Source organism: Balaenoptera ricei, chromosome 14 (genome assembly GCF_028023285.1).
Source record: "Balaenoptera ricei isolate mBalRic1 chromosome 14, mBalRic1.hap2, whole genome shotgun sequence".
NCBI lineage: Eukaryota > Metazoa > Chordata > Mammalia > Artiodactyla > Balaenopteridae > Balaenoptera > Balaenoptera ricei.
Window position 1 is genome coordinate 36,131,837 of NC_082652.1, and position 12,963 is coordinate 36,144,799.

Here is a 12,963-nt window from a genome sequence, read left to right on the forward strand (position 1 = left end):
CTCCGTAATCTATGATGGTACCTCAGACCTAGTGTTACCAACAGAAGTAAAGAGAAATGCTCATTTTAAGATAAACACTGAAGATAGTGCCAAAAGGATTTTCTGAAAGATTGAGACAAAGAAGAATCAACTGGATTTTTGGCTTAAGCAACTAGAAAGAACCAAAATTAATTTGGATGGAAAACTATGTGTAGTATATTCCCATCTTAGATATCCTAGTAGAGATGCCACATGGGCAAGTGGATAGACAAAACTGGGATTCAGGAGGTAAGTCTGGCATTATTTTCAACACTTAACTAAAAATGACCATTTCTCACTACCTCCATTTGGTAGTCGCTGCCATAACTATGGTATTTAGAGCCATGAGATTGGATGGAATCACCAGTTGAGGAATTAGGAGAAGATAAGGGACCAAGGACTAAGCTCTGAAGCACTGACACATTAAGAAGATGGGGGGACTTCCCTGGTGGCGCAGTGGTTAAGGATCCGCCTGCCAATGCAGGGGACATGGGTTCAAGCCCTGGTCTGGGAAGATCCCACATGCTGCGGATCAACTAAGCCCGTGCGCCACAACTACTGAGCCTGCGCTCTAGAGTCCACGAGCCACAACTACTGAAGCCTGCATGCCTAGAGCCCGTGCTCCACAACGAAGAGTAGTCCCTGATCGCCGCAACTAGAGAAAGCCCACGCACAGCAACGAAGACCCAACGCAGCCAAAAATAATATATAAATAAAATAAATAAATTTATTAAAAAAAAAAGAATTAGTCACAAGAACATTCAGTCATTTGTAACAATTAAAAAAAAAACTGAAATAACCTGAATGTCTAATAACAACAGTACACTGTTCAAATAAATTACGTTATCTAAATACTGTGTAACCCCTAAAACAAACATATATTGACATGCATATTAAAGATGTTCATTACATTTTAAATAAAAAGGTAGGTTAAAAAAGTATGCATTGGGAATTCCCTGGTGGTCCAGTGGTTAGGACTCTGTGCTTTCACTGCTGAGGGCCCGAGTTCAATCCACGGTCAGGGAACTAACTAAGATCCCACAAGCCATGTGGCACGGCCAAAACAAAAAACAAAAAAGGATGCATCATACAAAACCATTAAAAAAGAAAAAAAAAAGTCAAACAATATGAAGAGGTCTGAAATGATAAACACCGAAGTGTTGGTGGTAGTTACATCTGGGTGGTAGAGATAGGGATGTTCTTTATGCTCTTTTTGCTTATCTATGTTATCTAATTTTCTACCAACTCTAACACATATACAATGAAAAAAATTTTTAATAAGAATGTTTACAGGGAGTTCCTTGGTGGTCTAGTGGCTAGGATTCCTGGCTTTCACTGCCAAGGCCCAGGTTCAATTCCTGGTTCCTGGTTAGGGAACTGAGATCCCACAAGCCACAGCACAGCCAAAAAAAAAAGAAAAAGAAAGTTTATAATGAACATCTAAATAGTATTAAACACTTTGGCAGGGTCCAGACAGAAAAGATTCTCTAAATCAACTAGCAAACAATCCAAAGGTAGGATTAAAACTGGCAAGTAGTAAAGGTGGAAGGAAATGATAAAGAAATGATAAAGAACACAAACCACTTACTTGTGCTGTTCAGCTATAAAAAACGTGCAAGGTAAAACAAATATTTTCTCAACTGGGAGAGGTGTATAGGAGGCCAGGAAGAATAAATCAGGAAAGGAGAGTGTACAGGAGATAGATGTATAAGTACAGACCTCTTATGAGTTGAAAAGGAATGAATTCTCATTCTACATTAGTTTTAAAAGAGAGGTATCTTTATTCTGAAGTAAGATGACTTAGGTAGAAAAAGAAATACACTGTGATGAAGAGACGAAGTAAGGACACTCACAAAAACTGATCATAGTCTGTGAATAAAGTAGAATGAGAGATCTTTTTTAAAGTGAAGGACTAGGATGTGTGATCAGGGGATAAAGGTGAGTGATAGTTTATCAAAATTAGTATAAATGGAATACTTACGTAAAGGATTTTGTCCTTCACTTGCATAATATTCATACATGCCACTTTTAACCAATGTGTCATAGTGAGGTAGGAAGTCAATTCGTTCTTTTGTAGCTGTTAGTAGTAACTGATTGACTGACTGTAGCAGGTACAGAGTGACTCCATCTTTAACAGTTTCATCTGTAATCAAGAGGTAACATCTTAAGTGCTAAGCTAGCATCTGAAACACAATGAATTTATAATTTTGAATACACAAACTGTATCTATGAAACGACTTTAAAAATTATACAGGCAAATCCCCAAACAATGGATCCATCTATAAATTCAGTTGTGTTGTGTTTTGTTAAGAATATCAGTGGAATAGGTTCAAATACTTCCACTCATCTGAAACACTCAATTCTTAAGTTAAGCTGTCACAGAAAATCAGATGAGGAACTATATTAAAGTGGTATCAATATGAATGGAGAAGAATGATTAAATCCAAAAAGGAATCAGGCATGAAAAATTGGCAAGTCTTAGAACATAACTGAGTAAAAAAAGATAATGGAAGAATCCAAGTTGGTCAGAAGAATTAACTTCTTTTTTTTTTTTTTTTTTAAATCAGGGAAACACTTGCTTTTTTTTTTAATTATTTATTTATTTATTTATTTATAGCTGTGTTGGGTCTTCGTTTCTGTGCGAGGGCTTTCTCTAGTTGTGGCAAGTGGGGGCCACTCTTCATTGCGGTGCGCGGGCCTCTAACTATCGCGGCCTCTCTTGCTGCGGAGCACAGGCTCCAGATGCGCAGGCTCAGTAGTTGTGGCTCACGGGCCCAGCTGCTCCGCGGCATGTGGGATCTTCCCAGACCAGGGCTCGAACCCGTGTCCCCTGCATTGGCAGGCAGATTCTCAACCACTGCGCCACCAGGGAAGCCCAAGAATTAGCTTCTTAAGGGCCCAAGTAGAAGATCTGTGGCTAGGTGTTGTGCTGAGCAAGGTCTCATCTTCTGTAGCCATAGATGATATCAACTCTTTTCCTATAATCTTGCTTGAAAAATATGACCTCTGCACAAACTGGATGTATAGCTAGTTTCCTCCCCCATCCCCAAAACATCACAGTTTTTTGATGCTTATCTATCTCATAAAATAGTCATTGCTCTATGATATACTAGAACATATTAAATATAAAAGCATAAACATAACATTGCTTACCAAAATTATCACAGGTAATTTCTTTCCTACTTGTTGTTGTAATAACAAATTTTTCTTCAGGTGAAATGCCAAGTGTCTAGCCAAAATAATAGAATAAAATCAATTATTATACAAAGGAAATAAATGCACAATTCAAGTTTATAAAAATATGAAAATATTGATAAGGATATTATAATCTTCTAACAGTGCTACATTTATTTGAGAAATATGTCTTAATGTTTTTAAATTTTGCCTTTGCATAATTAACCACAAATCTAACTACAAATTACCTAGATTTTTCTGCTATTATACGTCACCTAGGAACACAAGTGATTAATTGAACACTTTGAAAGGGCTTAACATCAGCAGGGCTCTCTTAGACAAAAAACATATAATTTTATGTCAATATATAAGTAAACTTATTTGGAGCAAAGTATTAACATAACACTTATGTTCATATATATTAAATATTTAAATATGCAAAAACAAAAGTACTAGAAGAAAATAGAGGTTAATATTTTATAACACTGAGGTAAGTATAGCCACACTATGCAGGGCATCTGCATAAAGAATCTTTTTATCTATTATAACCCCTTCCAAAAGTATAACTTTAAAAAATTAAGGCAACATAAATTATGGGGGAAAACTACAACAGGAAACAAAGTGTTAGCATCCTTACTTCTGTTTCAGGTAATGATGAACTAGTTAATCTAGACCAACCTTACACAGAAGATTACTAAAAAAATCTAGACTAATGATATTCAAGTCTTCAATACTGATACTAAAAACCCTATTGGTCACTACTGAAACTAACTGAGGCACTAACTCCTTACTCTGAACACTGACAAATTAAAGGGAAAGAATAAAGCATTTATCCTGCTTTCTTGTACCAATTAGATTTCAGGGTAACCATATATCTCTAATTGATGAGGCGAAGTTGTTCTCTTGCCTCATCAATTAGAGAGGCAAAGAATTCCTGCTAATAAATACAGGAGGAATGGCAATCAGAATAGCACCATCAATGAATGAACCTTAAATTAAAACTTGTTTATGAAGGAATCCTGCTGAAACAACCTGAATCCCATTAATTCAATCTTAGCATTTCTAAGAGTGGGTGAAATAGCCTTACATTATGTGCCTCCTGATGTGATGTAATACGAAGTACCAGCACCACCTATGAAGTATTTTTTGCTTCCCTACCCCAAAGAAGCTGAACCTAAATCTTAATTATAAGCCTTTAAAAATAACTTCTAGTTTATAGGATATGTTGAGTTAGAACAAGCTAAATTACACCATAAAGGAGCACAGACAAATCCAGAATGTAGAATACGAGAGACAAACCAACTTGATTTCTTCAACAAGTCAATGTCAGGAAAAACAAAAAAGACTGGGGGAAGGTACTTTGCTCAAATGCTCTAAATTTTAGAAGAATTAAGAAACATAAAAAACCAAGTTCAATATAAGGACCCTGATTTAAACAAACCAACTATAAAAAAACATTTCTGAGATAAACAAATCTGAATATGGACTGAACAATACTATTAAAAATGTTAATTTTGATGGTGTGATAATAGAAGTGCATGTTGAGTATACAGGAGTGAAGTAAACTAAGGCCTGGAATATGCTTCAAAAGGCAAAAATGAAGCTAGCATGGTAAATACTTGGAAACTGTTGAATGTGGATGATGATTATACGTGGGTTCATTATACTACTATCTCTTTGTGTATGTTTGAAGCTTTTAATGAGAAGAATTTCTAACTTAAAATGTACTATTATAGACCAGTGGAAGAGAATAGAGAACCCTGAAACAGACCCACACATACATACACAGGGAGCTTGGCAAATAGGGGAATGACATTACAGATTGATGAGAAAAGAATAAACTATTCAATGAATATTACTGAGACAACTACTTAATTGTACAGAAATAGATTTTAAAAATCCCCATCTCAACATACACAAAAATAAGTTCCAAGAGAACTAAAGCAGCTACATTTTAATCCAAAATTGTAGAGGAAAAATAGGGAAATCATTCTGAGAGGCGAGAGAAAGGATTTCTGAAAATACACAAGAAGTGCAAGCCATAAAGAAAAAAACTGGAAAACATGAAAAGATGCTCATCCTAGTTATCAGAGAAAATTAAAACTTTGATTATCATTCCCACAAGGCTGGCAAAAAATTTAAGTCCTGATAATATAAAGTATAGGCCTCCATTAAAAGAATCACACTTGATGAAGTGGAATTTAACCCAGGGATGAAAGAAGTTTTCAGTATCGACAAATCAATGTGATACACCACATCAACAAACTGAAGAATAAAAACCATATGATCATCTCAATAGATGCAGAAAAAGCTTTTGATAAAATTCAAAATCCATTTATGATAAAAACTCTCCAGAAAGTGGGCACAGAGGGAACATACCTCAACACAATAAAATCCGTATATGACAAACTCACAGCTAACATCATACTCAACGGCGAAGAGCTGAAACCATTTCCTCTCAGATCAGGAAAAAGACAAGGATGCCCACTCACACCACTTTTATTCAACATAGTTTTGAAAGTCCTAGCCACAGCAATCAGTGAAGAAAAAGAAATGAAAGGAATCCAAATTGGAAAAGAACAAGTAAAATTGTCACTGTTTGCAGATAACATGATACTATACATAGAAAATACTAAAGATGCCACCAGAAAACTACTAGAGCTCATCAATTAATTCAGTAAAGTTGCAAGTTACAAAATTAATATACAGGACTCTGTTGCATTTCTATACACTAACAACAAACTATCAGAAAGACAAGGAGACAATCCCATTTACCATCGCATCAACAAAACAAAACAAAACAAAACAACCTAGGAATAAACCTACCTAAGGAGGCAAAACACCTGTACTCTGAAAACTATAAGACACTGATGAAAGAAACTGAAGATGAACAAACAGATGGAAAGGTATACCTTGTTCTTGGATTGGAAGAATCAATTTTGTTAAAATGACCATACTACCCAAAGCAATCTACAGGCTCAGTGAAATCGCTATCAAATTACCAATGGGATTCTTCACAGTACTAGAACAAATAATTCTAAAAATTGTATGCAAACACAAAAGATCCTAAATAGCCAAAACAATCTTGAGAAAGAAGAACAGAGTGGAAGATTCACACTTCCTGACTTCAGACTATACTACAAAGCTACAGTAATCAAAACAGTATGGTACTGGCACAAAAACAGACACATAGCTCAATGGAACAGGATGAAAGCCCAGAAATAATCCACACACTTATGGTCAATTAACCTGAGACAAAGGAGGCAAGAATATACAGTGGACAAAAGACAGTCTCCTCAATAAGTGGTGCTGGGAAAACTGGACAGCTACATGTAAAAGAATGAAATTAGAAGATTCTCTAACACCATATACAAAAATAAACTCAAAATGGTTTAAAGACCTAAATGTAAGACCGGATACTATAAAACTCCTAGAGGAAAACATATGCAGAACACTCTGACATAAATCACAGCAATACTTTTTTTGGCTCTGTCTCCTAAAGTAATGGAAACAAAAGCAAAAATAAACAAATGGGGCCTAATTAAACTTAAAAGCCTTTGCACTGCAAAGGAAACCATAAACAAACCAAAAAGACAACCTACGGAATGGGAGAAAACATTTGCAAATGAAGCAACCAACAAGGGCTTAATTTCCAAAATACACAAATAGCTCATACAGCTCAATATAAAAAAAAAAAAAATTTAAAAATGGACAGAAGACCTAAATAGACATTTCTCCAAAGACAGACAGACAGACAGTCAACAGGCACCTGAAAAGATGCTCAATGGCACTAATCACCAGAGAAATGCAAATCAAAACTAGAATGAGGGACTTCCCTGGTGGTGCAGTGGTTAAGAATCCACCTGCCAATGCAGGGGACACGGGTTCGAGCCCTGGTCTGGGAAGACCCCACATGCCGCGGAGCAACTAAGCCCGTGCGCCACAACTACTGAGCCTGCACTCTAGAGCCCGTGAGCCACAACTACTGAGCCTGCGTGCCACAACTACTGAAGCCCATGCGCCTAGAGCCTGTGCTCCACAACAAGAGAAGCCACTGCAATGAGAAGCCCACGCACTGCAATGAAGAGTAGCCCCTGCTCGCCACAACTAGAGAAAGCCCGCATGCAACAACAAAGACCCAATGCAGCCCAAAAAATAATAATAATAATAAACAAATTTTTAAAAAACAAAACAAAACTAGAATGAGGTATCCTCTCACACTGGTCAGAATGGCCATCATCAAAAAGTCTACAAATATTGACGCTGGAGAGGGTGTGAAGAGAAGGGAACCCTCCTATACTGTTGGTGGGAATGTAAACTGGTACAGCCCCTATGGAGAAGAGTATGGAGGTCCCTTTAAAAATTAAAGAGTTACCATAAGATCCAGCAATCCCAATCCCACTCCTGGGAATATACCTGGAAAAGACAAACTCTCTAATTCGAAAAGATACACACACCCCAATGTTCATTCCAGCACTATTTACCATAGCCAAGACATGGAAGCAACCTAAATTTCCATCAACAGATGAATGGATAAAGAAGATGTGGGGTGTGTGTGTGTGTGTGTGTGTACACACACGTACACACACACACACACACACAAAATGGAATAGTACTCAGACATAAAAAAGAATGAAATAATGCTGTTTGCAGCAACATGGATGGACCTAGAGATTATCATACGAAGTGAAGTAAGACAGAGAAAGGCAAATATCATATATCACTTACATGTGGAATCTAAAAAAAAAGATACAAATGAACTTATTTACAAAACAGAAACAGACTCACAAACATAGGAAACAAACTTGGGGTTACCAAAGGGGAAAGCAGGGCAGGGGGGATAAATAAGGAGTTTGGGATTAACAGATACACACTACTAGGGAATTCCCTGGTGGTCCCGTGGTTAGGATTCGGCACTTTCACTGTGGTGGCCCAGGTTCAATCCCTGGTTAGGGAACTACCCGCAAGACGCATAGCCCAAAAAAAAGAAAAAAAAAAATACAGATACACACTATTGTATATAAAATAGAAAAATAACAAGAACCTACTGTATAGCACAGGGAACTATGTTCAATATCTTGTAATAACCTACAACGGAAAAGAATCTAAAAAAGTGTGTGTGTGTGTGTGTATATATATCTGAGTCAGTTTGCTCTACACCTGAAACTAACATTGTAAATCAACTATACTTCAATTTTTTAAAAAGTTCTACTAAAAAGACAGCCATATTTTGAAGGATAAAAAAATAAAGTATAGGCTTCCATATAGGAAAGATGGACCTTACACATTTCGGATAGGCCCGAAAGTCAGTACAACCATATTGAAAAGCAATTTGGTATACTTTAGTAAAACTAAAAATACTCATATCCTATGCAATTCCACCCAAGAGAAATGAAGCTATAGACATAAACTGATGGGGAAAAGATTCTATTTGTTTACAGAAATAAAAATTGTCTTCACAGATCTTAGGCTTTTGTATAATCAAGACAGTCTTTATTTCTCAGTTCTTTACTACTTTATTTCTACAATGTCCCAACTGTTAGATCATGTGGTTACATATCCTGTAGAAAAAAATACATATTTTTATAATTAAATTGAATTTTTAAGATCTATGTACATCTGAAAAGTATTTATATATATTTCACACAATCTCTCCATAATTTTATTATTCAATTAAGATACATAAGCTATCTTTTTTCTCTGCTTTATCTATAATCCTTTATAAAAATTATTTCTCAAATTCATAACTTCTCTAAATATTTTATAGCTCTGGTATTCGACAAACATAAGTTAAATATTTTTACATTATTCATTATGCTTTTATTCAAGATGTCATACTCTTCTCTCTCCATATTTTTGGTCTAAAAATCTATCTTATCAGACGTAAACTAAAGTCTTTCGTGTATCTGTACTCACCTGGCCTTGAATACAGATACATTTCCTCTGCCTTTCTCTATATGAAAGCAGGATGACATTCTATTTGGGCAAGAGTTGTGACTGGGCTTTTTCATTTTTTTTTTTAAATTATTTATTTATTTATTTATTTTTGGCTGTGTTGGGTCTTCATTTCTGTGTGAGGGCTTTCTCTAGTTGCAGAGACCGGGGGCCACTCTTCATCGCGGTGCGCGGGCCTCTCACCATCGCGGCCTCTCTTGTTGCGGAGCACAGGCTCCAGACGCACATGCTCAATAATTGTGGCTCACGGGCCTAGTTGCTCCGCGGCATGTGGGATCTTCCCAGACCAGGGCTCGAACCCGTGTCCCCTGCATTAGCAGGCAGATTCTCAACCACTGCGCCACCAGGGAAACCCTGGGCTTTTTCATTTTTATAAGAGCACTTCAATTACACCTTTTTCTGGGTTAATGTTAAAGCATATGGATCTTCCAAAGTACCAGCCCTACATGTCTTTAAGTTAGCTTCAAACTATCTGCTGCCCAACTTCTCTCAAAAGCCAATTTTAAGAAATATTTATGAAGAGCTAACTAACTTGTAGTCCATAAAATCCTTAATACTTTAAACTTCATCAATGGATTAGGTCACTCAGAAGTTATATAGTTCAATGCATCTCTCTGAACAAAAAACTAGCCTTTAATGATGTGCTTTGGTATTATATCCAATTGTTCTGTCCCTGAACCACACCAAAACCAGGAACACCCATATTGCACTTGAGCGAGAAATCTCTACAAAAATTTGGGTGGTAACTGCTTAAAGCAGGCTGCAATACCCTAAACAACACATAGCGTAACTTGCATTAAAAGACAAGACAAGAAGAGCCTCTCCTATCTCTAAGAATGTTGCCCATTTTATCAGGATTTGTGAGGAATCTAGGGAGAAATTTTTCTCAAATCAAAGGTTTGCATCGTTAGCAGCTGGAATGTTTTTATTTTATAGACATTGTGGATTTTGTATCAATTACCTTTCCTTCTTTGTTTTGACCCTTAAGAAACTCAAAGCTGATTTCATGCCTCAGCACTGGTATATGCTTTAATCAAATGAACTTCCATTTATTAGTTCTCCTCAGGTTACTATTCTACTCTTTCCTACATCTACCTTCTTTTACCTTTTTTCTTTTCATCTTTTGGAATTTTTAACATAATATACCTTACATACAAATTTTTTTTGAAGGAACAGATTGATTCATTTAACTAAACAGCTATAAACCAACTATTAGGTAAGGCTCCTACCCTCAAGAAGCAGAGACTATTTTTTAAGTATGATGGTATAACAAGTGCTATAGAAGGGTGACAAGGAATAGTGGAACCACACAAGAGAAGAAGTAGGCATTTCCTCAAAATTAGGGGTGGAGAGGAGGGTTTGCACATATGGGACTTAATGCTTGGGCATATTAAGAATTAGCCAAATAAGTTATTTTCTAATCTTTGATTCTGCAAGGTCACAAGGGCTCAAGTGAGTCAATAACTGCTTATCACAGGTGTAAGGGCTTCTGCCAAATCCACCTTTTCCTCTTCCTTCCTCTTGATTGCTCCTCTTTTCTACAAAGTGCGCTTTCCCCAAATAACAGTTTAGGACCCATAATACTTTCTAGCACTACAAACACTTATTAGTTTGTTTTCAGTTTTAATGAAAAACTTTAATTTAGTGCACTGTCTGCCTCTTCCCCTAAAAAGGAAAATGAAGGCTTTAGTAAATAGTGTGGACATTGTGGAGATTGTTTTAAAAAAATACAAGCTTCAGAATCAAACAGACCTAGATACCAATCCCAGTTTCATTGCTCATGAACTGTATAAACTCAGACTTCATTCAGTAACTTATTTCAGTTCTTCATGTCTGTAATGGGGACAAAGTTATGGGATTAGGTGGCATAATCTAATGATGTTTTAAACTCTCAAAAAAAAAAAAAAGTTAGCCTTCCTTTTTTTTTTACTAGTTCTTCCCTCCCACTTCTAATCAAATTTAACCTTCTCTGTTCCAGCAGGAAAAAGTGGAAAGGAGAGGAAAAGAATCAGTCAAAGAAAATATTTTCCTTGTTAAAATATTGAAGGAATGGAATGAATGTATCTGTTCCCTATAACACAGAACATCATTTGAGGCTGAGTGGAATAACAAAAAGAACTTGATTTCTGGGTTTGAATTCTAATTTTTGTACTATCTGTTTGACTTAAGTGAGTCACCATCTCCAAAAGTGAGTTTCCACTTCCGTAATAAGAGGTTAATACACTTCCCCTATATATGTAGCAGACTTACTGACACTTCTCACATGGGAGAATTATTTCTACAGGGAGGGTAAATTAGTACAACCTTTCTGAAAAACAATTTAAAAATACGTATCAAGAGCTTTAAAAATATTCCTGACCTTTGATCCAGGAATTTCACTTCTAAGATTCTAAACCAAAGAAAAATAAAGACATAAAAGACTATGCATATAAGGGGAAAAAATTTTAAAAAGAATATATATATATATGTAACTTAATCACTGTGCTGTACACCTGAAACTAACATGACATTGTAAATCAACTATACTTCAATGTTTTAAAAAAAGGAGGAAAAAAAAGTTTAAACTAAAAAATAAAAACAAAATAAAATAAGTCTCCAAAAAAAAAGACCATGCATTCAAACATGTTTATCATGGTATTGCTTAAAATTGAAAGTAATGTAAATGTCAACAAAAAAGAGAGATCTGGTTATGTAAACAGTGGTACAAAACAGACCACTTCGTTTATGAAGACTTGCGTTAAAACAGAAAAATACTGACAATATTAAGTGAAAAAAATGGAATATAGACATGTATTACGGTTATTTAAAAATGGGGGGTGAGGGTAAGGATACAAAGAAATAACTCCAAGTGCTAACAGTGGTTACAAATTTCACAGTGAGTAAAAGGGTTTACTTTTTTCCCTCTGGTTCCTTATTTTCTTTAATGTGCTGATAGTTTAAAATCATTTTTATATGTCATGACTTTAAATCATTTACATATAATCAATATAAATATTTTATATAATCAACTACAAAAATCATAAACATGAGTTTCCTTTCCCTGATGAATATAAAACATTCATCAAAAAAAAAAAGAGCATTCATTCATTCATTCACTTTTCAAAGACATGGGAATCTGCTATATCCATACACAGAATGAACTTTTGAGTTTATAAAATTTTGTCTCCATTCTAATTTGGCCATTTACTATGTGCCAGGCACAATTCCAGACGCTGGGAATACAGAACAAATCAAAGTCCTTCCTCTCAAGTCGTTTTTTCCCCTGAGTCTTGATTTCAATTATTTCAGCAACTAGTATACAGAGTTAACAGCACTAAAAACATCAGCCTGCTCAAGTTAAAACAGTGCTTCACACCAAGTCCTTTTTCCTTGGAAGCTAAGTGTTCTCTATCGCTTAAAAAGAGCCCCAAGTGGTTAATGCAGCTCACGACAATACCCCTTCTTTGAAGCTCGAGCACCAGCAACACCTCAGATCTAGAAAAGACTTCCCAGTTTAAAGTAGGACTTTGCCTACATAGTCATTAACTTTTAAAGCAAACTAGTACAGGGAGTATACAGGTCCTTTGGTGTTCCGCAGATACCCTTGGACACCCTTTGGGTGGTTCAGGAACTCCCAGGGGGCTGGGGGGTGCAGGAAACCAGAAGGGCAGCTCCACCTGCGAAGCTCTCTAGGTCAAGTGTTTCCACTACGGAAGGACCCCACTAGGGCGGGCCTGCAAGCCTTCTTGACAGAACGACCCGGGAAATTATTGCATCACTGAACGAACCTGAGGAAAACTGACTCCAGGAATTTCACAACTTCTAACTATCACAACA

General features: G+C 36.2%; 1 protein-coding gene across 1 annotated transcript in view; it reads right to left on the minus strand.

Moving 5' to 3' along the window:
- SMCHD1 (structural maintenance of chromosomes flexible hinge domain containing 1) overlaps positions 1-12,963 on the minus strand; it is a 135,254-nt gene that overhangs the window by 121,317 nt on the left and 974 nt on the right. Inside the window, exons 2-3 of the mRNA XM_059894371.1 lie at positions 3,172-3,247; positions 2,000-2,161 (exon numbers count right to left, since the gene is read on the minus strand). Coding sequence (XP_059750354.1) covers positions 2,000-2,161; positions 3,172-3,247 — 238 coding nt within the window. The remainder of the gene's footprint in view (positions 1-1,999; positions 2,162-3,171; positions 3,248-12,963) is intronic.